Source organism: Carcharhinus amblyrhynchos, chromosome 22 (assembly GCF_965287045.1).
Source record: "Carcharhinus amblyrhynchos chromosome 22, sCarAmb.v2.hapA, whole genome shotgun sequence".
Classification (NCBI taxonomy): domain Eukaryota; kingdom Metazoa; phylum Chordata; class Chondrichthyes; order Carcharhiniformes; family Carcharhinidae; genus Carcharhinus; species Carcharhinus amblyrhynchos.
Genome location: NC_137345.1, coordinates 15,421,326 through 15,444,782, shown reverse-complemented (window position 1 = coordinate 15,444,782; position 23,457 = coordinate 15,421,326). Strand labels below are relative to the sequence as shown.

The following is a 23,457-nucleotide window of genomic DNA, read 5'->3' as shown; positions in this document are numbered from 1 at the left end:
TGGACTCACTATGGCGCTCTTTAGATTCAGTTGCCTCCAAAGTAATTATGTTGCAATAGCAGGGCAAGTGGGAAATGTGTATGTCACTAACAGAGGCAAACATATCTGAAGCGTTATCAATATGATGAAAAGTAAACTAAATATTTTAAAATTTCTCAGTGGCACACTGGCCTCGTAGTATTATCACTGGACTAGTAATCCAGACACCCAGGGTAATGTTCTGGGGAGTTGGGTTCAAATCCCACCATGGTAGATAGTGAAATTCAAATTTAACAAAGAAACCTGGAAATGAAAGGCTACTGATGACCATGAAACCATTACCAATTGTAAAAATTCATCTGGTTCACCAATGTCCTTTAGGGAAAGAAATCTGACATCCTTACCTGGTCTGGCTTACAACCCACAACTGCAGCTGCTTGTCTGATCCTCAGCAAATTCTTAAATTCCTTCATAGATGGGCAATAAATGAATGCTGGCCCAGCCAGTAATGACTACATCCAATAAATGAACTTAAAAAATGTACTATCTTTTCAAAATGAAATGACAAACCATCATGGTGAGCAGGGAATTTGACCAATAATTAAATAAATTTATAACTATAATTATATTACTTAAAATTAGATAAAGAGCAAATGTCACATTTCAGTGCTTTCTCTCATTCCATTTGTGTTATTATAATCTAAATCTAAAGCACAGGTGACAGCTAATATTGTATCTCTGTGCATATATACAGTAAGAGTAAATTAATAGATTGAGTAAACAGAGCAATAGATCTAACATTCCTGCATTAGTGTAAAATCACATGCCAGTCAAATGCTTTAACTCAAAAACTTGAGATCAGCAGAATGCATCAGCAAAATTGTTTACTTTTTAGAAGAACAGAAACTCTGACTGGAAGATTAAAGACAAGCTTTTGGGTAAAAATTTAGTTAATAATGGGCCTACATAGACAAGATTAGAATTTTAAAACAACGTTCTGTGTACTGACTAAGTATATAACAGTCTGTATCTGTGACTTGGAGCAGAGAACCATATTAGAATACTCTCTGTGATTCCTATATTAGAGGGTTGTGTCAGAGCTGTTGGAGCAGTATGAGAGGAAGTTGCTCCAGAGGTTTCTCTGGAGTAATTCTCTTTTTGCTTGAATCATGAAAAACTACAGTAACATGTTCCATGGTCTCCTATGGTTAATTGGAAGAAGTCATTTCTTATGAGAACAATCGTCAAAAGAATCTCAGGATTCAAAATGACATGATGGTGAGTAATAAGTGATGAGAGGGTCATAAAAATAGAGAAATATAGAAAATACAAGCAGGAAGAGGTCATCTGACATTCATCAGCTCCATCATTCATTACCCACCATTCTCTCATTCCTTTGATGGCCTTTGCCCCAAGTGCTATATCTATATCTGGAGTAAAAAAGAAAACAGGTGTTGCTGCAACTGTGCAAGGTACCTGTGAGGTCACATTTAGAATATTGTCAGCAGTTTTTGTCCCTTTATATTAGAAAATATATACTATCATTATGGGCACTACAGAGGAGGTTTACTCAGATGATCCTGAGTATAGAGGGACAGTCACATATGGAAAGATTAAATAGGTTGGGTCTTGGAGCTCAGAAGAATGAGAGATGGTTTGATTAAAATATGTATGATTCTTAGAGGTTTAGATGGGGTAAATAATGAGTGTATATTGTCACACATAGGCAAACGTTGCACCAGAGGACATAATCGCACAATAAGCGAGTGCTTATTTAAGGCGGATTTGAGGGAGATTTCTTCTCTGAAATAGTGGTGAATCTTTGGAATTCTTTACTCCAGGAAGCTGTGGAGGTTGAGTCCCTGGACATTTTCAAGGCTGAAATCGATAGGTTTTCTATCAGTCGGGCAATTAAGGGTTATGGAGATAAGACAGGAAAGTGGACTTAGTGACTGGTAGATCAGCCGTGATCTTATTAAATGGCAGAGCAGCTGGAAGGGCTGAATGTCCTACTCCTGTTCCTATTTCTGATGGCCTATAGTCTTATTTGTCTGACATGTTAACAGTAATTCTTGTTTTTCAATTGATAGGTCTGTACATTTTTGAAGAATGCCACCACACACATGATTGAAGACCAGAAGGTTCCTTATGCAGTCAACGGTAATCAGTGGGTTGGATATGACGATCCAGGAAGCTTCAAAACCAAAGTTAGGAGCCTTTTATTTACCACCATAATTTCACAAATCTGCTGCAATTATTCAGTTGAGAGTTCATTAATAACATTAGAGATTAATAAATGTCATGATGAGATATGTTCATGAATAAAGTTCAGGCAATGGAGCTTTTATTAATCATTGGCTTAGAGTATGGTAACACTGTTCACTGACAAAAACAATACAGATAGTGTTATATCATTTAAGTAAAAAATAAAGAGCCATGCTTATTTTCCTCAGTTGTAGTAGAGGCTGAAGAATGTTGGTCTTGTCTGGGAAAAGGGATTGTCCAGTGATGACTCTCACAACCCTGAATGTTGTCTGACTCTGACAGATCTCATGGGATCTTGTCTCATGTTATGTTATGCGAGCATTTCTCCTCATGTTGTACATTATCACGTATTTTGAACATGATCTGAATATAAACATGCAGTTCGCACTGCTGCCTCACAGTGCCAGGGGACCAGCTTCATTTGCAGCCTTGGGTGATTGTGTGGAGTTTGCACATTCTCCCTGTGTCTGCGGGGGTTTCCTCCGAGTGCTCAGGTTTCCTCCCACACTCCAAAGATATGCAGGTTAGGTGGATTTGCCTTTTTGTGTCCTAAAATGTGTAGGTTAAAGATAGTTAATATGTATCACAAGAGTGTTACGTTAACACTGCAATGAGGTTACAGTGAAAATTTCTTAGTCGCCACTCTCAGTGCCTGTTTGGGTACACTGAGAAAGAATATAGTGTGGCCAATGTACCTAACTAGCATGTCTTCCGGAATGTGCAAGGAAACCAGAGGACCCGGGAGAAACCCATGCAGGCATGGGGAGAACGTGCAGACTCCACACAGACAGCGAGCCAATCTGGGAATCAAACCCGGGTCCCTGGAGTTATGAGGCAGCAGTGTTAACCACTGTGCTGCCATGCCACAGGTTAGTTGGATTGGCCATGGTAAGTGCATGGGGTTGTGGGGATAAGGGAGAGTGGAGGGCCTGGATTGGATGCTCTTTCAGAGAGTTGGCACAGATTTGATGGACCACATATTTTCTTTCTGCACTCCAGGGCTTCTGTAGTTCTATGTAACTTGGTGAATTTGAGTTATAACTAATAACCTGTACTGATCATGGCAAGGAAAGTAAATGCAAACTAATGTTGTAATACTAATAGATATGGATAAAAAGGAGGCTCATTGTAGCATCAACAGTAAAAATCAGGGACATTTATGAGTTGGTAACTTGCAGCTGATCACTGTCCCCTCTAACCTCATACCCAGACCTGATCCGACCCAAGTCCTGATGCCCTTCCCTGATGCCCGACCATATGACTTCTGATCCTGATCACAAAACCCCAAACTCCGACACCTCTGACGTCCAATCGTCCAAAATATGATCCCCATCTCTTTCCAAATCCCAATCTCTGACACTCTATTTGATCCCTGATCTCCAACCCCCCAAATGCCAACCCCCAAATGCCAACCTCCGACATCTGATCCCCTACAAACATCCCATCACCCCAACATTTGATCCCCCACTAACTTCCAAACCTCCCCACCTTTAGTGACCCCCACCCCACTCCCCACCCACCCCTGCTGCCACCCACCCATTCTCTCAAATTTTATCCACTTATTTAGATTTTTTACTTCTACCTGGTATGTCAAGGACCTTAAACTACAATGGGCATTTAAGCATATCTGGCTTATAGCAGCTAGGTAAAAAAGTGGTTGCATACTCCTGTTTCACTCAACTGCGCTTTGCCACTAAACCCTGGGGTTGTGATGCACTGCTTGGATTTGTCCAGGCTGAGTTGAATTGTCAGGCAAGTCAGACTAGGAAATGTTTCAGCTAAAGAATTGGGCACAGAGTGGCAATCCAAAACTGACTGTCACTTTGAGGAAGTTCAGGCCCATGAACAAGTAAAGGACATCCAGGAATTGGTAACTCTTGTCGTTAAACATATTCATTTCATTTTGTATGATCCATTCCACACCCCATGCCATGTGATAGACCTATTCAATATTTCATCTTCTGTGATGAATCTATTCTATATTTAGGATTGGATACTAAAGTAGATTTTTTGGATAATTATTATAATAGGCTGGAGATAGAATATCATTTTGAGTGATAGATGGAAAAATGGAAGTTGCAGTCAAATGGGGGAAAATTCTTCTTTCAAGCTATCTCTTAGAAAAACAGCAGTGTACAATATAACTTGGGTGCAAAGCCAAGAATGAATCTCTGAATGATGGAGGAAATATTCCACTTCTCCTCGTCCTGACCAAAATGCATCCAACATGCATTGTGGCTCACCTGACCAGCTCATTTCCATGGCGTTACAATGCTGCATTTGTCATCCGTCTTCCCAGGAAAAGCACTAAAAATCTCAAAGCAGTGTGAAATTACTAGGGATCTCCTTTCTTTTCCATCTTCTGTATGTTTGGGAACTGAATAATCCTCAGAGGAATGTCCGAGCCAAAATACTTGGCATTTAATTTTTCAATGGAAAAGCACTAAATTTTCAACAGAAGTCCTATTTTGTTTAATACTTTTAATTGTATTTTCATATGTTTTTCCTGTAGGCTGAGTGGCTGAAGGAGAACAAGTTTGGAGGTGCCGCATTGTCGGCCTTGGATCAGGATGATTACAGTGGAACTCATTGCAATCAAGGAACTTATCCTTTGGCCAAAACATTGAAGACAGCTCTTGACATTACTACTCATGGTAATTTATTATGTGTGATCCAACTAAGCTTGAATTGCATTCTATTGCTGTTGCGTATAACATTTTAACAAATCTTGTGTCTACATGTACTTCCTGTGCACAAAACATCACTTCCTGTTATCACCTTGTGTCTATATTTTCTATTTAAATTCTAATGTCTGCATTTATAATGCAAACTGGATCTATAAACTCTTCACCCTGTAATCACACACTCCCAGCAGTGGTGACGCTGTTATGTCTCAGGACTGCACCTCTGCATATCTAACTTATCCTGGAAAATACTTCTTGACACCAGCCAGCTCGCCTTCCCAAATTACTGTAACTTTTGTGATTTTGCTATCAACAATGCTATAATAGAAAGGTATTTTCTAAAATTAATGCTGATTGCTTTTCTCTTAATGAGGACTGTTTAATGCTACCAGCCCTTGGTTCAATTATTCTCCACTCAATAACCCAGCTCCTCCCTATGTCTGTTCCTATGCAAAATCATGAGAGGTTGTGTCTTTTGTAATCCTAATGCCCACAGATCGTAGCTTCCCCACTCTTCTCTACTCTGGCTCTTCAGTGAAGTGAGGCATTTCACTCACTGTGTCTTCACCTGATTGGGAATCTCCCTGAACAGGAAGGGCTACCCTTATCCTGCAACAAGATCACCTTGTGAACTAGCGATGTGAGAGATGTAACTTTAAAATTGCCATTTGTTGGCCACTTAAGGACATCAGTTGACCCAACATTGAGCCAACCACCCGATGCCAACACCATCATGGTACATGACGTAATGGCAAACCCCACTCTCAGCCCACTCCCAAGTGGTCCTCAAATTTTACCCTTGATTGAAGTTCATTACATGAATCACCAAAACTCAGTTGATTCCAGCCTGCTTTCTGTGTTCAGGAATATCTTTGTTTATTTGTTTTGCACTCAGGGAAGCTGAGACATCTTGTCTATGCTTAGCCCTTTTGACTTCAGTCTATGCAAAGACTTCATTTTGAGACATTTTTGCCTATGCAACTAACTCTGTTAAGCTTAAAAATTGACTGCGAACTTGACGACATGTGGAATCAGAAGGCTAAAGGTTAGCTAAAAATTGACTGCATTCCTTAAGAACATAAGAACATGCGAAATAGGAGCAGGAGTAGGCCATCTAGCCCTTCGAGCCTGCCCCACCATTCAATAAGATCATGGCTGATCTGATGTGGCTCAGTTCCACTTTTCCGCCCTCTCCCCATAACCCTTAATCCCCTTGCCTATCAAAAACCTATCTACCCACGTCTTAAATATATTTAGCGAGGCAGCCTCCACCACTTCAACGGGCAGAGAATTCCAGAGATTCACCACCCTTTGAGTGAAGAAGTTCCTCCTCAACTCCATTCTAAACTGCCCCCCCCCCCTTATCTTGAGGCTGTGCCCTCTAGTCCTACTGTCCTTTCTGAGCAGGAAGAGCCTCTCCACCTCTATCCTATCCATCCCATTCATCATCTTATATGTCTCAATGAGATCTCCCCTCATTCTTCTAAACTCTAATGAGTACAAGCCCAGTTTATTCAGCCTCTCCTCATAGCTCAACCCCCTCAACTCCAGTATCAGCCTAGTGAACCTCCTCTGCACTCCCTCTAAGGCCAAAATATCCTTGCGTAAGTGCGGCGACCAAAACTGCACACAGTACTCCAGCTGCGGCCTCACTAGTGCCCTGTACAGTTGCAGCAAGACCTCCCTACTTTTATAGTCAATCCCCCTCGCTATGAAGGCCAGCATCCCACTCGCCTTCCTGACCACCTGCTGCACCTGCAGGCTGGGTTTTTGCGACTCATGCACAAGGACCCCGAGGTCCCTCTGCACCATAGCATGCTGCAGTTTTTCGCCATGTAAGTAGTAGTCCTTCCTACCATTATTCCTACCAAAGTGGACAACTTCACACTTGCCAACATTAAATTTCATTTGCCAGTTCCTGGCCCATTCGCCCAGCCTATCTAGATCCCTCTGCAGACTTTCCACACCCTCCGCACAATTTGCCGTTCCACCAATCTTGGTGTCATCAGCAAATTTCAACACCATACACTCGGTTCCCTCCTCCAAATCATCTATATAAATGGTAAATAGCTGAGGCCCCAGCACCGATCCCTGGGGCACTCTACTAGTCACCAACCGCCAATCCGAATAGCACCCATTGACCCCCACTCTCTGCCTCCTATTTGACAGCCAATCCCCTATCCACGCTAACACCCTACCCCCAACTCCATGCCCCCTAACCTTCTGTAACAATTTCTTGTGTGGCACCTCATCAAACGCCTTCTGAAAATCAAGAAACACCACATCTACCGGTTCTCCTCTATCCACCGCACTAGACGCATCCTCATAGAATTCCAATAAATTCGTCAGACACGACTGCCCCTTAACGAAACCGTGCTGCGTCTGCTCTATCAAACAATTTTCCTCAAGATGCCTCGCTATTTTCTCCTTGATTACGGATTCAAGCATTTTACCTACAACAGACGTTAAACTAACCGGCCTATAATTCCCTGCCTTTTGCCTGCTACCCTTCTTAAACAATGGCGTAACATTAGCCGTTTTCCAATCTTCCGGCACTTCCCCGGAATCCAGCGAGGTTTGGAAAATAATCATCAAGGCATCCACTATCACCTCCGCTATTTCTTTCAGAACCCTTGGATGCATTCCATCCGGTCCTGGGGACTTGTCCACAGTCAGCCCCTCCAGTCTGTCGAGCACTGCCTCTCTAGTAACAATAATGTCATTCAGGCCCTCCACTCCTACCACCTTTCCATCGCTAACACCCGGCAAACTATTCACGTCCTCCTCCGTGAAGACCGAAACAAAAAAGCTATTCAAGGCCTCAGCCATTTCCCCATCCCCTACCACTAAGTCCCCCCTCTCATCCTCTAAGGGTCCAACGTTCACCCTAGCCAGCCTCTTCCTTTTCATATATTTATAAAAACTCTTACTATCCTTTTTTATATTTAGCGCTAGCCTAGCTTTATAGTTTATCCTACCCTTCTTTATCAACTTTTTCATCATTCTTTGTTGATATTTAAACCTCTCCCAATCCTCTTCTTGCCCACTACTCTTAGCCACTCTAAACACATCCGCTTTTAATTTAATACTCTTCTTTACCTCCTTCGTTATCCACGGCTGATTATCCCTCCTCCTACGATCCTTTTTAACCATAGGAATAAATTTCTGCTGAGCACCAAGAAAGATCTCCTTAAAGATCCTCCACTGTTCCTCAGCAGACCTACCTTCCAATGTGCTCCCCCAGTCAACATTCGCCAATTCCTCTCTCATCCTATCGTACTCCCCTCTGTTCAAACAAAGGACACAGGTCCGGGAACCCACTTTCTCCTTGTCCATCTGCATCAGAAACTCCACCATACAATGATCACTCTTCCCAAGAGGATCCTTCAATCAACAGCGGCTTCAAGGATCGTTTCTTTAAGATGGACACAGACTGCAAAAAACATTTCCCATAATGAGATAATGATTGAAATATAGTTTGGATTTTAGTGTTTTTTTTAGACTGCTTTCGAGGTCTGTTCAATGTGTTCAATTCAGTAGAGAGATTGGCAGAAGCCAATCTCCAAGTTCGCTTTTTCTTTTCACTTTTGTCATGTTACTTTTAAGTTCTGTTCAATAAAAGAGAACCATTTTAAAACTCATGTCAGTCCCCAACAGGAGCTTTTGCTTCAACAGTGACTTTCTCCGTCATATTGATCACAAATTGGGGAAAAAAAGCTCCAAGGTCTCACTTTGTCACGCTGGCTGGGCAAGCAGTTCCAGGGGGCAGTGTCATGGGCAGTGCCAGGGTACTGACCAAGCAAGAACATCTGCCCCCTAAGCGATACACTCACCTCAGCTCCTCTGACAGATCTGCCAGCCAGGAGAACACAGTGGATGACCAATTCTAATTCATGTCACCTTACACCAATGTGAATGGATAATATAACAGCAGGGGAGGGGGATTATCAGGCATGGCATTTTATGTCACTGACAGAGTGCAGAGACAATCAGCATGGTGGCACAGTGGTTAGCACTGATGCTTTGCAGCACCAGGGATCTGGGTTCAGTCCTGGTCTCGGGTGAGTGCCTGTGCAGAGTTTGCACGTTCTCCCTGTGTCTACGTGTGTTTCTTCCTAGTGCTCCAGTTTCTTCCCATGCTCCAAAGATGTGCATGTTAGGTTGATTGGCAATACGAAATTGTGCTTTAGTGTCCCAAGATGTATAGTTTAGGGTAGATTAGTGGGGTAAATATGCAGGGTTGTGGGGATAGGTGAATCAGTGCAGACTTGATGGGCTAAATGTTCTTTTCTTGTCTGCACTGTAGCGTTTTTATGATTCTACGACAATCACGTCACGCCTTTATGTCAGTCTGAAACACGATCTGGGCCTCTCTCGGAATCATCTGTTCCCATTGCCCATCCCACCTGACAGACGTGGGAATGGAAAAAACCCTCCTTCTCCCTGGTCTAAATTTACATACATATTTCCCACTTGCCCTGCTATTGCAACATAATTACTTTGGAGCCAATTGAGTCTAAAGAGAATGAAAATCTCTAATTAAATCATTAAAATACAGTTTATGTTTGTTTTGCAGGATGTGATTCTTCTTTCAAACTAACAACAGAGGAAGTTGAATTCACAATGAGGTGTCTGACCAAGCTGACTGGAACATATACTTTGCCAAATGATCAACATAAATTCATAAATTGTGCCGCTGGAGATGGTTACATTATGACTTGTCCTGGTAATCTGAAATTTAATAGCAATTGTCATTGTTGCAGGAACTAATTGCTGCAGCCATAATAAATTAGATTGCAAACATTGCTTCAAAATAAATAAAAAATTAAAGCATGCTGAAAAGAAAATGAATTTGATTTTGAGCTAGTGTGACATTATAATGCCAAAATTCAATCCAGTAATGTATGATTGCTTCATAAGTAACCACGGCTCTATTTTTAATTGAATAAACTGCTTTATTCTCTTTATTAGTGTTACAAATAAGCTTACATTAACAATGCAATGAAGTTATTTATTGTGAAAATCCCTCAATTGCCAGACTCCGGCGCCTGTTTGGGTACTCTGAGGGAGAATTTAGCTTGGCCAATGCACCTAACCAGCACGTCTTTCAGACTGTGGGAGGAAACTGGAACACCTGGAGGGAACCAACTCGACACAGGGAGAATGTGCAGACTCTGCACAAACAGTGGCACAAGCCAGGAATCGAACTGGATCCCTGGTGTGGTGAGGCAGCAGTGCTAACCAATGTGCCACCACGCCATTCAAGTGCCACCAAATTGATTGTTAAATTCAATCACTTTCCCACCAGGAAAGATGATTTATGATTCAAATATGAATGGGAGAGAATTACACAAAGAATAGTTTGACTATTTATTGACAGGTGAAATAGGTGGAATGATGTCAACAATAAATCCGAGCTTAATAACTGTACTTTTAGAATTAGCCTCTGTAAACATTAAACAATGACCTTGCTTGATTCACAAAAGCAGATTAGTTGTCACATATTCCTAGATTTCTCTTCCCTTTTTAATCAAACAAATTACAAAATGTGAATGCAAGTAGAATGATCTCGGGTTGAAAATTTTTTGCGTTTTTTGATTTGAAAGTTTTGCGCCCAATTTTGTTGCACACACACAGATGTAGGGTTGATTATTCCACAATACAAATGATTAATGTATTTTTTTGCTGTGGAAATAGGCAGTGGAATTTTACATGGTGATGGTAACTCCATGTCCCACAGTCTGGCTCCATCTGGCTGGGAATACCCGAGCCAACTATAAAGCTCAGTGGGCCAAATGACCTAATTCTCTCCTATACCTTATCATCTTATGGAATCCCCAAGCCATAGGGCTGTCAGTTTATTCGTTGATTCAGGGCACAGACTCAGATGGGAGGATGACCTACCAGAGCTGATAGCTAATCAAATTGCTGGCAGCTTTCCAACCTCAGCAGTGTCCCTGGGAGCAGTGGCCATAAGTAGAGCTGCAGGCAGTCCGTGAGGAGCTCTTAATCTCGCCAGTGAAGTTGACTCCTGAGTAAATCAGTGCCGATAAGATTTTGAGAGGTGAGATCTGTTTTTCTACCTCTTGTGATATCTCACTGACTTGCCTAGCCAATAGGCCGGATGAAGAGCCAATAAGATTGCATCCATTATCTTGTGTAGATCTGGTTTCCACCATCAGTTAGGAGTAAGTGACCTATACAGGGAACTGATTGTCCCTGAATCTACATTTATCTGAATGAAGCTTCAGCTGTAAAGTTCTGATTCTGTCAAGGTAGAGACAAAAACATGCATCATGTTCTTGCATAGTACAACCCCAAACTAGGATATCATCGCCAATGATTTTGCAAGATTGGCCTGCAAATATCTGCTCCATGCATACCTGGTAGACCTCGTTGCCAGTGCAAATCCCACAGGGCATATGAAGAAAATGATAGCTGGCTACTGAAAACATGAATGTAGTTCAGGGATTCTTCATCTAACAGAATCTACATTTTGCATCCAGGATGCTGAAATTCTTGGCATTGGGCATGTCTGTTATCTCATGTTCTACTGTCTTCATAGGCTCATGAGCTTTGAGCAGTGCCTTGTTCAGGTGCACTGGGTCACTGCATATCCCAAATGTACCATCTTTCTTTGCTGCAGCCACCCTTACTGAACCCATTATGTAACCTCACCTTTAGGAATGATGAAACCCAGTGTCCTCATCCAATGCAGCTCATTAACTACTTTCTGCTTCATGGCTGTTGGTACTCTTCTTAGAGCACAGACTGTTGGTGGTACCAAGTCATCCAGTGTTATAATCCAGGTCAGAAATTCCAAGATATTTTATGACAAAAAGTTTTGCACTTTGAATTTGGCTAGAGTAAGCGTAAGATGTTTCACTCCAGATATGATTCGAATGACCCATTAGGGAGCTTTTATCAAACAAAGTTTATTTAGAAATGCAGTTAACACATAGAAAGAAAATTAGCATTAAATTTTACCAATTACAAATTATTTCAGGTGGAGTATTCTTGCTGTTGAAGTCAATATGCAGAGATACAATTAGTTATGTTGGCAATGGTATAAAATCTTCCAGGTGCCCACTTCTTGGCAATTGGCTAACTAAGGTTCATTCACCTTGGTCCAAAAGTGCATGCATTACAACACCAAAAATGATAGAATATGAAGACTTTAAGAAATGTATTTTAATCATGTTTCTCTGCAGTTCTTTTAAGGGGGGCTTTTGTGCTTGTTGCTGACTTTTATTGCTGCTTAAATGATTCAATGGGTTTTTGTTTACTTTTAATCTGAAGAAAACATGATACTGTATAAACCTTAACAACTAAATGCACTATTCCAACCGAACAAACCTCCTTACAAATATATACCCATCCCAGGTTTAGCAAAGAACATAAGAATGCTCACTTGGTTTTGTAACTTTGCAAAGCCTGCTGTCAATTAGTACTTTGTTTAGAGAATTGAAACTTCGACTTTCCAGGCCTGTAACTTCCAGCAGACCTCTCAGTAGTGATAGAGCCTGTGTTGACCCCCAACCAGCAAACCACCAATAGTAAAATTTTTATTCCAGCAAGGCAAGAAAACCTGCTTCCGGCAAAATTTCAAATACCAGGGAGCGAGACAAACGCACTGCCTCCAGCCTGGGGTCCAAACATCTTCTAACTAGCCAGCAGCCAAAACTGAAAGTAAAAGATCTCTTGGGAAATTGAACAAATCCTGATGCATCTGACCTGTTAATCAATCTTCTCACAACAATTCAAAAGGGGTCGTAAATTCCTAGAGAGTGCATTAGGCTCAGATTAAAAGTAAACAAAAAAACCCATTGAATCATTTAAGCAGCAATAAAGGTTGGCAACAAGCACAAATGGTCCCTAAAAAGAACTGCAGAGAAACATGATTAAAATACATATCTTAAAGGCACAGTAGCATCACACCCATCTCATGTTTCATCTAATTTCTAGCTCACCAATGACGCCTAAGTTGAAGAAGTCTTTATATTCTATCATTTCTGGTGTTGTAATGCACGCACTTTTGGACCAAGTTGAATGAACCCCAGTTCAGCAATTGCCAAGAAGTGGGCACCTGGAAGATTTCATACCACTGCCAACATAACTAACTGCATCTCTGCATATCGACTTCAACAGCAAGAATACTCCACCTGAAATTGAACAGCTGCATGAAACAATTCCTCGTTGAATTCTGGCTTTGGACTTGGGAATTCACATGAACCAGTATTCATTTTTTTCTGGTCTTTCTATTGTAAATCTGCTTTCCTTTATTCCCCCATGCCCCTCCCTGCCACCATGATTCTGCAAGTGTGTGCGTGTATGTGTGCGTGTGTGTGTGTGTGTGTGAGTGTGTGTGTGAGTGCATGTGTCCTGTGTGCATGTGTCCTGTGTGTATGTTCTCTGAGTGTGTGTATGCATGTGTGTGTGTCCTCTGTGTATGTGAGTGTGGTATGTGCCTCTGTGTGTGGGTGGAATGGAACATTGTTAACCACCTTTCCCTGGGCTTTGAATGTGTAAAATAAAATATCCTTCTGAGTTTAATTCTGTAATAAGGAAAATGCTTGAATCTATCATCAAGGAAGAAACAGTGAGACATCTGTATATAAATTGTCCTATAGGTAATGCACAGCATGCGTACATGAAGGGCAGGTCATATTTGGCTAATTTGGTGGAATTCTTTGAGAACATTATATGCATAGTGTACAATAGGAACATGTGGATGTGGTGTATCTGGATTTCCAAAAAGCATTTGACAAGGTGCCTCACCAAAGACTGCTGCATAAGATAAAGGTGCATGGTGTTACAGGTAATATATTAGCATGGATAGAGGATTGGTAAACTAACAGAAAGCAAAGAGTGGGGGTAAATGGGTGTTTTTCTGGTTGGCGATCAGTGACTAGCGGTGTGCCTCAGGGATTAGTATTGGGACCACAATTATTTACGATTTACAAAGATGATTTGGAGTTGGGGACCAAGTATAGTGTGTCAAAATTTGCAGATGACATGAAAATGAGTGGCAGAGCAAAGTGTGCGGAGGATGCTGAAAGTCTGCAAAGGGATATAGATAATCTAAGTGAGTGGGCAAGGTTCTGGCAATGGACTACAATGTTGGTAAATGTGAGGTCATCTGTTTTGATAGGAATAATAGCAAAATGGAGTATTATTTAAATGGCAAAAAATTGCAGCATGCTGCTGTGCAGAGGGATCTGGGTGTCCTTGTGCAAGAATCACAAGGAGTTGGTTTGCAGGTGCAGCAGATAATTAAGAAGGCAAATGGAATCTTGTCCTACATTGCTAGAGGGATGGAATTTAAAAACAGCAAGGTTAAGTTGCAGCTGTATAAGATGCTGGTGAGGCCACACCTGGAGTGCTGTGTACAGTTTTGGTCTCTTTACTTCAGAAAGGATATACTGTCACTGGAGGGAGTGCAGAGGAGATTCACTAGCCAAGGGTTGGCTTATGAGGAGAGACTGAGTAGACTGGAGCTATACTGATTGGAATTCAGAAGAATGAGGGGAGATCTGATTAAACATATAAGATTATGAAGGGAACAGATAAAATAGAAGCAGGGAAGTTGTTTCCATGGGTAGGTGAAACTGGAACTAAGGGGCATGGCCTCAAAATAAGGGGAAGCAGATTTAGGACTGAGTTGAGGAGGAACTTCTTCACACAAAGGGCAGTGAATCTGTGGAATTCTTTATCCAGCGAAGCAGTTGAGCCTGCCTCACTGAATGTTTTTTAAGTCAAAGATAGACAAATTTTTGAACAGTAAAGGAATTAAAGGTTCTGGTGAGTGGGCACATAAGTGAAGCTGAGTTCATGAGAAGATCAGCCATGATCTTATTGAATGGTGGAGCAGGCTTGAGGAGCCAGATGGCCTACTCCTGCTCCTAGTCCTTATGTTCTTATATTCTTATGAATTATTTCTAACTTGAGTTTGGATTTTAAATAAAAACGGATCACAAAGAGCCCATAGATTCATGAGAGCTGGACGTCTGGGACTGTAATCTCAGGATTACTGCCTGTGCCACGTGTTAGTGGGGGTAGAAATAGGAAGATACTACAGCTCAACACATGGCTAAACAGCTGGTGCAGGAGGGAGGGTTTCAGATATCTGGACCATTGGGATCTCTTCCTGGACAGGTGGACCTGCACAAGAAGAATGGGTTGCATCTAAACTGGAAATGAATAAATATTCTGGCTGAGAGGTTTGCTCGTGTCACACGGGAGGATTTAAACAAGTTGGCAGTGGGGTGGGAACCAAAGCAAAGGCCAATTAACTGAAGGGAAACCAGAGAGTAGTGCCAGTAAGACTCAGAATAAGAGCAGGCAGGGTTTGGTTGCTGATCAAAGAGGATATCGTGGACTGAAGTGCATTTATTTCAATGCAAGAAGTATAACAGGTAAGGTAGATGAACCTAGAGTTTGGAATAGTACTTGGAACTATGATGTTGTTGCTATTACAGAGACTTGGTTAAGGGAAGGACAGGATTGGCAGTTTAACTTTCCATGATCAGATGTTTCAAGTGGGACAGAATGGGAGGTAAAAGGGGTGGGTGAGTTGCACTACTGGTTAAGGAGAATATCACAGCTGTACTGTGGGAGGACACAGTAGTGACACAGAAGGGCTCATACAATGAGGCAATATGGATAGAGCTCAGGAATAGAAAGAGTATAGTTACAATGTTGGGGGTTTACTATAGGCCACCCAACGGCCAGCTGGAGATAGAGGAACAGCTACGTAGGCAGATTTTGGCAAGCTGTAAAAGTATCAGTGTTGTTATGATGGGAGATTTTAATTTCCCCTTTATTGACCAGGATTCACTTAGTGGCAGGTGCATGGATGGGGCAGAGTTTACAAGGACCATCCAGGAGGGCTTCTTGAAGCAGTATGTAGATAGTCCAACAGGGGAAGGGGCCTTACTGGACTTGATATTGGGGAATGAGCCTAGCCAGGTGGCCGACGTTTCAGTAGGGGAGCAGTTCGGGAACTGTGACAATAACTCAGTGAGCTTTAAGATACTAATGGGTAAAGATAAGTGTAGTCCTCAAATGAAGGTACTAAACTGGGGGAAAGATAATTACAACAATATTAGCAGGAACAGAAGAATGTGAATTGGGGGCAGATGTTTGAGGGCAAATTCACATCTGGCATGTGAGAGGCTTTTCAAGTGTAAGTTGATAGGGATTCAGGACCGGCACATTCTGAAAAGGATGAAGAAGTATGGTAAGTTTTGGGACTTTGGATAATGAGGGATATTGTGAGTCGAATCAAAAAGAAAGCATTTGTCAAAGCTAGGAGGCTGGGAACACATGAAACAACTGTGGAAAGTTGAAAGAAACTTAAGTAAGGAGTAAGGGATGTTAAAAGGGGTCATGGAAAGCCATTTGCCAGCAGGATTAAGGAAAATCCCAAGGCTTTTTATGCATATATAAAGAGAAAGATAGTAGCCAGGGAGAGGTTTGGCCCACTCAAAGACAGGGGAAGAAATCTATGCATAGAAGCAAAGGAAATGGGCGAGGTACTAAATGAGTACTTTGCAGCAGTATTCACCAAAGTGAAGGATGTAGTGGGTGATGAGTCTGGGAGTGTGTAGATACTTTGAGACATGTTGAGATCAAAAAAGGGGAGGGATTGTGATTCTTGAGGAACATTAAGGTAGACAAGTCCCCAGGGCCTGATGGGATACACCCCAGAATGCTGAAAGAAGCAAGGGAGGAAATTGCTGGGGCCTTGTGAGAAATCTTTGTATTCTCACTGGTTACAGAGAAGTCCCAGAAGATTGGAGAATAACCAATGTTGTTCCTTTGTTTAAGAAAGGTAGCAATAATAATCCAGGTAATTACAGGCCAGTGAGCCTGACATCAGTAGTAGTGAAATTATTGAAGAGGATTCTTCGAGATAGGATTTACTCCTGTTTGGAAAGAAGTGGACGTATTAGCGACAGGCAACATGATTTTGTGAAGGGCAGATCGTGCCTCACTAACTTGATGGAATTTTTTGAGGAAGTGATGAAGATGATTGATGAGGGTAGGGCAGTGAATGTTGTCTACATGGACTTCAGTAAGGCCTTTGACAAGGTCCTTCATGGCAGACTGGTGCAGAAGGTGAAGTCGCATGGGATCAGAAGTGAGCTGGCAAGTGGATAGAGAACTGGCTCGGTCATTGAAGACAGCATGTAGCAGTGGAAGGTGCGTTTCTGAATGGTGAGCTATAGCAAGTGGTGTTCCTCAGGGATCAGTGCTGGGTCCTTTGTTGTTTGTAATATATATAAATGATTTGGAGGAAAATATAACTGGTTTGATTAGTAAGTTTCTAGATGGCACATAGGTTAGTGGATTTGCAGATAGCAATGAGGACCATCAGAGGATAAAGCAGGATGGAGATTGGTGGGAAACTTGGATGGAGAGATGGCAGACAGAATTTCATCTGGACAAATGGGAGGTAATTCATTTAATGTATGCAGTAAATATGCAGTAAATGACAGAATCCTTGAGAGTATTGATCGGCAGAAGGACCTGGGTATACAGATACACAGGTCACTGAAAGTTGCAACACAGTTGGAAAAGGCAGTGTCAAGAAGACATACGGCATGCTTGCTTTCATCGGCCAGGGCCCTGAGTTTAAAATTGGCAAGTCATGTTGCAGCTTAATAGAAGCTTTATTAGGCTGCACTTGGAATATAGTGTTCAATTCTGGTCACCACACTACTAGAAGGATGTGGAGGCTTAGGAGTGGGTATAGAAAAGATTCACCAGGATGTTGCCTGGTATGGAGGGCATTAGCTATGAGGAGAGGTTGGAGAAACTTGGTTTGTTCTCACTAGAACGACAGAGGTTGAGGGGCAACTTGATAGAAGTCTACAAGATTATGAGGGGCATGGACAGAGTGGATAGTCAGAAACTTTTTCCCAGAGTGGAAGAGTTAACTATTAGGGGGCATAGGTTTAAGGTGCAAGAGATAGCGTTTAAAGGAGATGTATGAGGCAAGTTTTTTTACACAGAGGGTGATGGATGCCTGAAACTCACTTCTTGGGGAGGTAGTGGAAACAGATACGATAGTGACTTTTAAGGATCTTGTCAAATACATGAATAGGATGGGAATGGAGGGATATAGTCCCCGGAAGGATAGGAGGTTTTAGTTCAATCAGGCAGCATGATTGATACAGGCTTGGAGGGCTGAGGGGCCTGTTCCTCTGCTGTAATTTTTCTTTGTTTTTTGTTCTTTGAGTGCATACTACCATTTAATCTTTAAAATCTATTTCAAAACACCTTCTTTTACAAACAGAGGAAATCAGCGCAGTTTCACTGTCGCTGTCCTGACTATCACTGAGGTAATAAGTCAATTGTTCCTGTGATAAAATCATATACTTTATTACTCAACTTTATGGAACATTTGTGCAGAAACTCACCTCAGACAGTTACTTTCCTGTTACACATTCTTACAATTACTGTGTTAATCACACTGTTATCAATGAAATCTTCCTTCTCTACCGTGTGTATAAATATTATAAAGCAGCGGAAATATTTAGCTATGCCATCTCATCTGCAGCATATTAATAAACTGTTATAAGTCTGCTGCCTTAAGGGCCACATGTATCTCACCAAGTATTGCTCTTACAATTGGGCAAGGGGGAGATTGGTTACTTTTAAACCCTTTTTTCCAAACCAAGTGTATTTATTTGTTAGTAAGGAGTCAATAATGTCAGGTTCTGTTGAGTCAAAGACTCATTACTGTACCTGAGAAGAAACATAATAAAGACAGAATCACATACAGACCTCAGAAATAAGGAAGTTAGAAACCAATAAAACATCAAAAGAATATACAATCAAGACATTTACTTGTCATTGAGGCATAGATCATTGAATAATGTGGCTATCTGACATTAGTTCCATTCCTGTAGAAACCTGGAATTGGCTTTGTTTAGGGTGTACTATGTTGAAGATCTTTTTTTTGGCTTCAGAGAGAGTGAGAGAGAGACAGAGAGGGAGAGAAAAGCTGATATTACTACTTTTCTCTCTCTCTTTCTAAAACAGTGTTTTATATAAATGTGATGTTTCTGTTTCTTCTCCTTCTGTTTTTGCTGAGCAAAACAACTTTCTAATACTCCTGCCTGTATATTCTGAGAAAGGAATTTGATTAGCAATTAGTATATCTTTAGGTTATTTTTGCAGCCCAAGTCATCCCATTTTTAATCTTTCCATCACCAAAATGTTTGACACATTTCAAGAACAATATCACAGGGGCTTTTCAGTATTCCATGAGTATCTGACTGGCTGTCAATTCTCATTGTTTTGGTGGAATAAAACTTGATTAATGTCCAGTTGTTTCACACTCTAATACTTCTGATGTTGGATAATATTTACTTTGCCAATGCTTTCCTTTTGAAAGATCCCTTTACAAAGTTAACCTTCATAGCCCATTTTTGTGAAATGCCATCCAATCAGAATGCAGTCCAATTTATATGAAAATTTCCAGACATGTGGTCAATATTAAAGTATTTGACATCAGGTGACTTGTGGCAGCTCTTTTGAAATGCATATTCTTGTCTTTTTTCTAAACTGATGTTCATTAAGCAATTCAATTTGTCGTTGTTTAGCAGTGAAATTAGTTTTAACTCAGCCACAGCTTCCTGCCATCATGACAGTACAAACTATTTAATCTATGAATCTCTCCAAGCTTCTACCACTGAAAGATAACATACCTGTCAAGAGCATTTCTTTTCTTTCTTAAACATGGGAGAACAATTTGTTCACAAAGTTGTGTAAATCTTTGGCTTAAATATGAATGTTCTAAAAATATGCAAAATGATCTAATAATTGTTAACATTTTTGAAAGGACCAGTATAGCACCATCCCTTTCACACCCTGTCCCATTCAATGATTTCCTAAAATCACATATGAACATAGATTGTTACATACTATTTGGAATTAAAACTGTAGATATTACCCAATATCAGAAGTATTGGTGTGTGAAACAAGAGTAAGTAAGCGAAAGATTGATGGTAACCTAAATGTTAAAATGAGCAAAGTTGTTGAAAGTTGCTGCCCTCGTGAGTCAAAGTCACTCCTAACTTAAAGTTTAACTTTTTTAAACTGTTCGAGGATCTAGTTAATTTGAGCTACCTGAATACTTCAGAATGAGCTGTGTGGCAATAGGTAAAAGTGCAGAAAAACTGGCCAACTGTTTACAAAGTCTTAAAGATGGTAACAACTCAAAAGCAACTTGTATCTGGATAAATTAAGCCCTGAATGAAAACCTAATAACAAGGCCACACACTGCTTAAAAATGCTTGAATAAATTATTTTACTGCATTGGATGTCAGTATCTTTTTATTATTTTTGGATCACAGTAAAGCTGGAGCTGAGTAGAAGGAGCAGAATGGTGAATAGAGGCCAGAAGCCTTACCACTCGAGATGTGGTTCAGGTGCCTGCACCGCTCTGGTGGGAGCCTCCAATATAGCCCTCTGATATTGTCCCGCATTGTGGTGTTATGCTGTGTCCTACATAACCTGGTGCAGCAGCGAGGAGACCTTCTTGAGGAGAAGGATGTGAAAGCTGATCAGCCGGCTGTTGCTGTGGAGGAGCCCTTCCTCCTCCCTCAGGGGTTCCTGTGAGCCCCTGGGTCATTCCATGGGACGGTGCTACATCTGCAGTGAGCTCCAGAATTTCCTGCTAGTACTAGAAGACCACCTGCTTTTTAGCCATGGCAGTCAAGCCCCCTGTGATGTCCACCTGAATTGGGGCCACCTGTCAATGGAAGCACCAAGAGCCCTCTGAGACTGGGCCATGCTCTGCAGCCCCTCAGCTATGGCCGTCTGTGACTGGGCCAATTTCTCAAGGGCTGATGCCATAGCCCGCTGTTTCATTGTGTTGTCCCATTGAGAGGGTCATCACTTGGAGCCTGTGGCTCATGGTGAGGATCACTTGCCTCAGGTTTTCCACCTTGGATGTCACCCTTGCAGTGTTCATGCAAGACAGGCAATAGCTGGTCCACCTGAAAGGTTTGGGACTCCTCCAAACAGCCTTTCAGTTGGCCTAGTGTTGCTGTCAGCTCCTTCTGTATCTCCAGCAGCTAAGGGAGAAATGATCTCAGAGGTCCAGCCCTTACCTGCCAGAAGCTTCAGATGTTCCTGCTTCCACCTGATGTACGTTAGCAGACGTGTTATGCACACCAGAGAGTATCCCAGATGCCTTGCCACTAACTTGATTCACCACTGTGAGAGACTCTGGGATGGTGAATTGTGAGATGGAAGCTGAAGCCAAACTGGTGCCAGCCTCGGAGGTCTCTTCACTGCCTTCCTCTTAACTGTCAGAGGCAGGATGGGAGCAGCTTACTTGACATTTGCCCATAAAGTTGAGGATTGATGGGTGCTCACTTTTATGCTCCATTTGGACAATGCTGTCACAAATGATCCACATCCCCTTGTCTCCTGCAAACTCCAGCACCCGCTCCTCAAAGGGGCTGAGGGCTCAGAGGTCAGGCTCACTACCCAGTTTTTTCATGCTCTCCCTGCAGTTATGTACATTCATCTTCTGTGAGGACAGAAGGAACCATAAGAAATCTGATGGCATGAGTCCTGAAGGTTATCAGGGGATGGTCCTTAGAGGGCAAGCAGTATAATACTCTTCGTAGGGAGAACGGAGGTGCCTGGGTGTCAGGGACTAGAAGCATGCCGGGTGCTTGGGGGTGAAGGAGGGATCAGTGAGTCATTTAGGGGAAAGATGGTAGATGAGGTTAAACACACACTTGCTGCCCGGATTAGATTTTTTTTTTCTGGCACTACTTCCCAATTCTTCGGGACAGTGCGCTGGCACTAAGTCATGTGGCTACAGCCTCCTAGCCTGCATTTGCATCGCTTCCCTTGGGACTACATCCTTGCTTGCCCAAGGCTCATAAGACCCCGAGGACAACAGAGAATGCTGTTGTACGAGCCTCACCCACGCTGATTCTGGGGCAGGCGTGCCAGTAAAATTCTGGCAAGAGTGGATAAGTTTGGGCACGTAAACCCACCTGAAAAACAGATCTGGAAGTCTCCCATTTTCAGACTAGCTTAGAAAAAAAATCCCGTTAAAATTATGCCGTTTAATTCAATTTCATTACTCAATTGGCACAACCCATGTTTAATACTCAACAAAGAACAAAGAACAGGACAGCACAGGAACAGGCCCATAAAATAAAAACAAATTGCTGGAATCCAAAGCCAAAATAGAAAATGCTGGAAAATCTCAACAGGCCTGACACCATCTGCAAGGGGAGAAAAGAACTGAAGTTTTAAGTCCAGATGACCCTTTGTTAAAGCTTCTATTGTTCCAGGGAGAACAGTCCACATAGCTAATATCTGCCATACCAGGCAACAGTCTGTAAACCTTTACTGTACTCTCTCTAAAGCCTCCACATCCTTCCGGTAGTGTGGTGACCTTAATTGAACATTCATTTCCATAAAATAAAGAAATTTCCATTGAAGTATCAGAACTTATCAATCAAGTTATTAAAATGGTGGATAGTGCACTGCAGACCTAAATTGCTGAATGTTTATATCAACTTAAGCTCCCCCACATTTATACTCACGAATAACACAGATTTATTCTGAAAAGGATTCATCTGAATTCAATAGATTTCATTGATTTAAGATATTGGGAGGTTTGGCACTGTCCAATTGAATCTCGGAGATGGGCAGGAAGGGGACAATCCCAGCATCAGGTGCTGGGAGTAGAGAGTCTGTCACCATTTTTAAATGACAGCCAATCCTCTCTTCTTTGAGGTGAAGTTTCCAGACTTGTTTAGACAGACAAAGCAAGAAGCAAGAAGCAACCATGCAGCTAAGAGCACCAAATAATCACTTTAGTGTAGAAGGACTCCATTTGTCCCATTGAGTCTGTGCTGACCCTTCCTCTGAAAGAGCAACCTATCTAGAACCACATGCCCTGCCACATCCCAGTAGCCCCATGCATTTACCATGACTGTTTCATCTACGCTACGCATCCTTGAATACTAAAGGGCAATGTAGCATGGCTGACCAACCCCTAACCTGCACAACATTCCTCATAAATCATTCAGCAGAATTCCAGAACTCTTAGGAAAATGAATGTTGGTTTCTAAATCCAGTGATTGGCACGTCCCATGAATTAATTTAAAAAAAAGAAAGATCCAACAAATTTGTTGAGCAAATTGTTTCTGGTTCTGAAGTTTCCTGCTGTTTTCTTCTGATGTTCCCCAGAAGCATAAGCTCCTCTCTGGACTCCCTCACAAGCATGTTTGTTTGAGATCATGCCTTAGTTTCTGGTCATCCATGTAGGTATGCTTTACAAATGAATTAAAAAAATTGAGGGCCAAATCTGTCTCACCAGCAATGTGGAGGGGAAGTTCCTCCACAGGTTGGCTTGTGATTGTGGCATTCTCATCCCTCCAGCTCCATACTGAAGGTGGTTGAGAGGCACTGCCATTGGTTCCTTGGTTTTCCATTAGAAGTCACCCTCCAGTTATGTGCTGTGCCATAGCCTCAGTAGGGGCCC

At 41.9% G+C, this 23,457-nt stretch overlaps 1 protein-coding gene across 1 annotated transcript in view; it reads left to right on the top strand.

Moving 5' to 3' along the window:
- LOC145356753 (chitinase-3-like protein 1) overlaps nucleotides 1–10,708 on the top strand; it is a 30,872-nt gene extending 20,164 nt beyond the window's left edge. Inside the window, exons 9-12 of the mRNA XM_080209621.1 lie at nucleotides 2,070–2,186; nucleotides 4,757–4,898; nucleotides 9,505–9,654; nucleotides 10,626–10,708. Of these exons, the coding sequence (XP_080065747.1) occupies nucleotides 2,070–2,186; nucleotides 4,757–4,898; nucleotides 9,505–9,654; nucleotides 10,626–10,708 (492 nt within the window). The remainder of the gene's footprint in view (nucleotides 1–2,069; nucleotides 2,187–4,756; nucleotides 4,899–9,504; nucleotides 9,655–10,625) is intronic.
- Nucleotides 10,709–23,457: the final 12,749 nt, after the last annotated feature.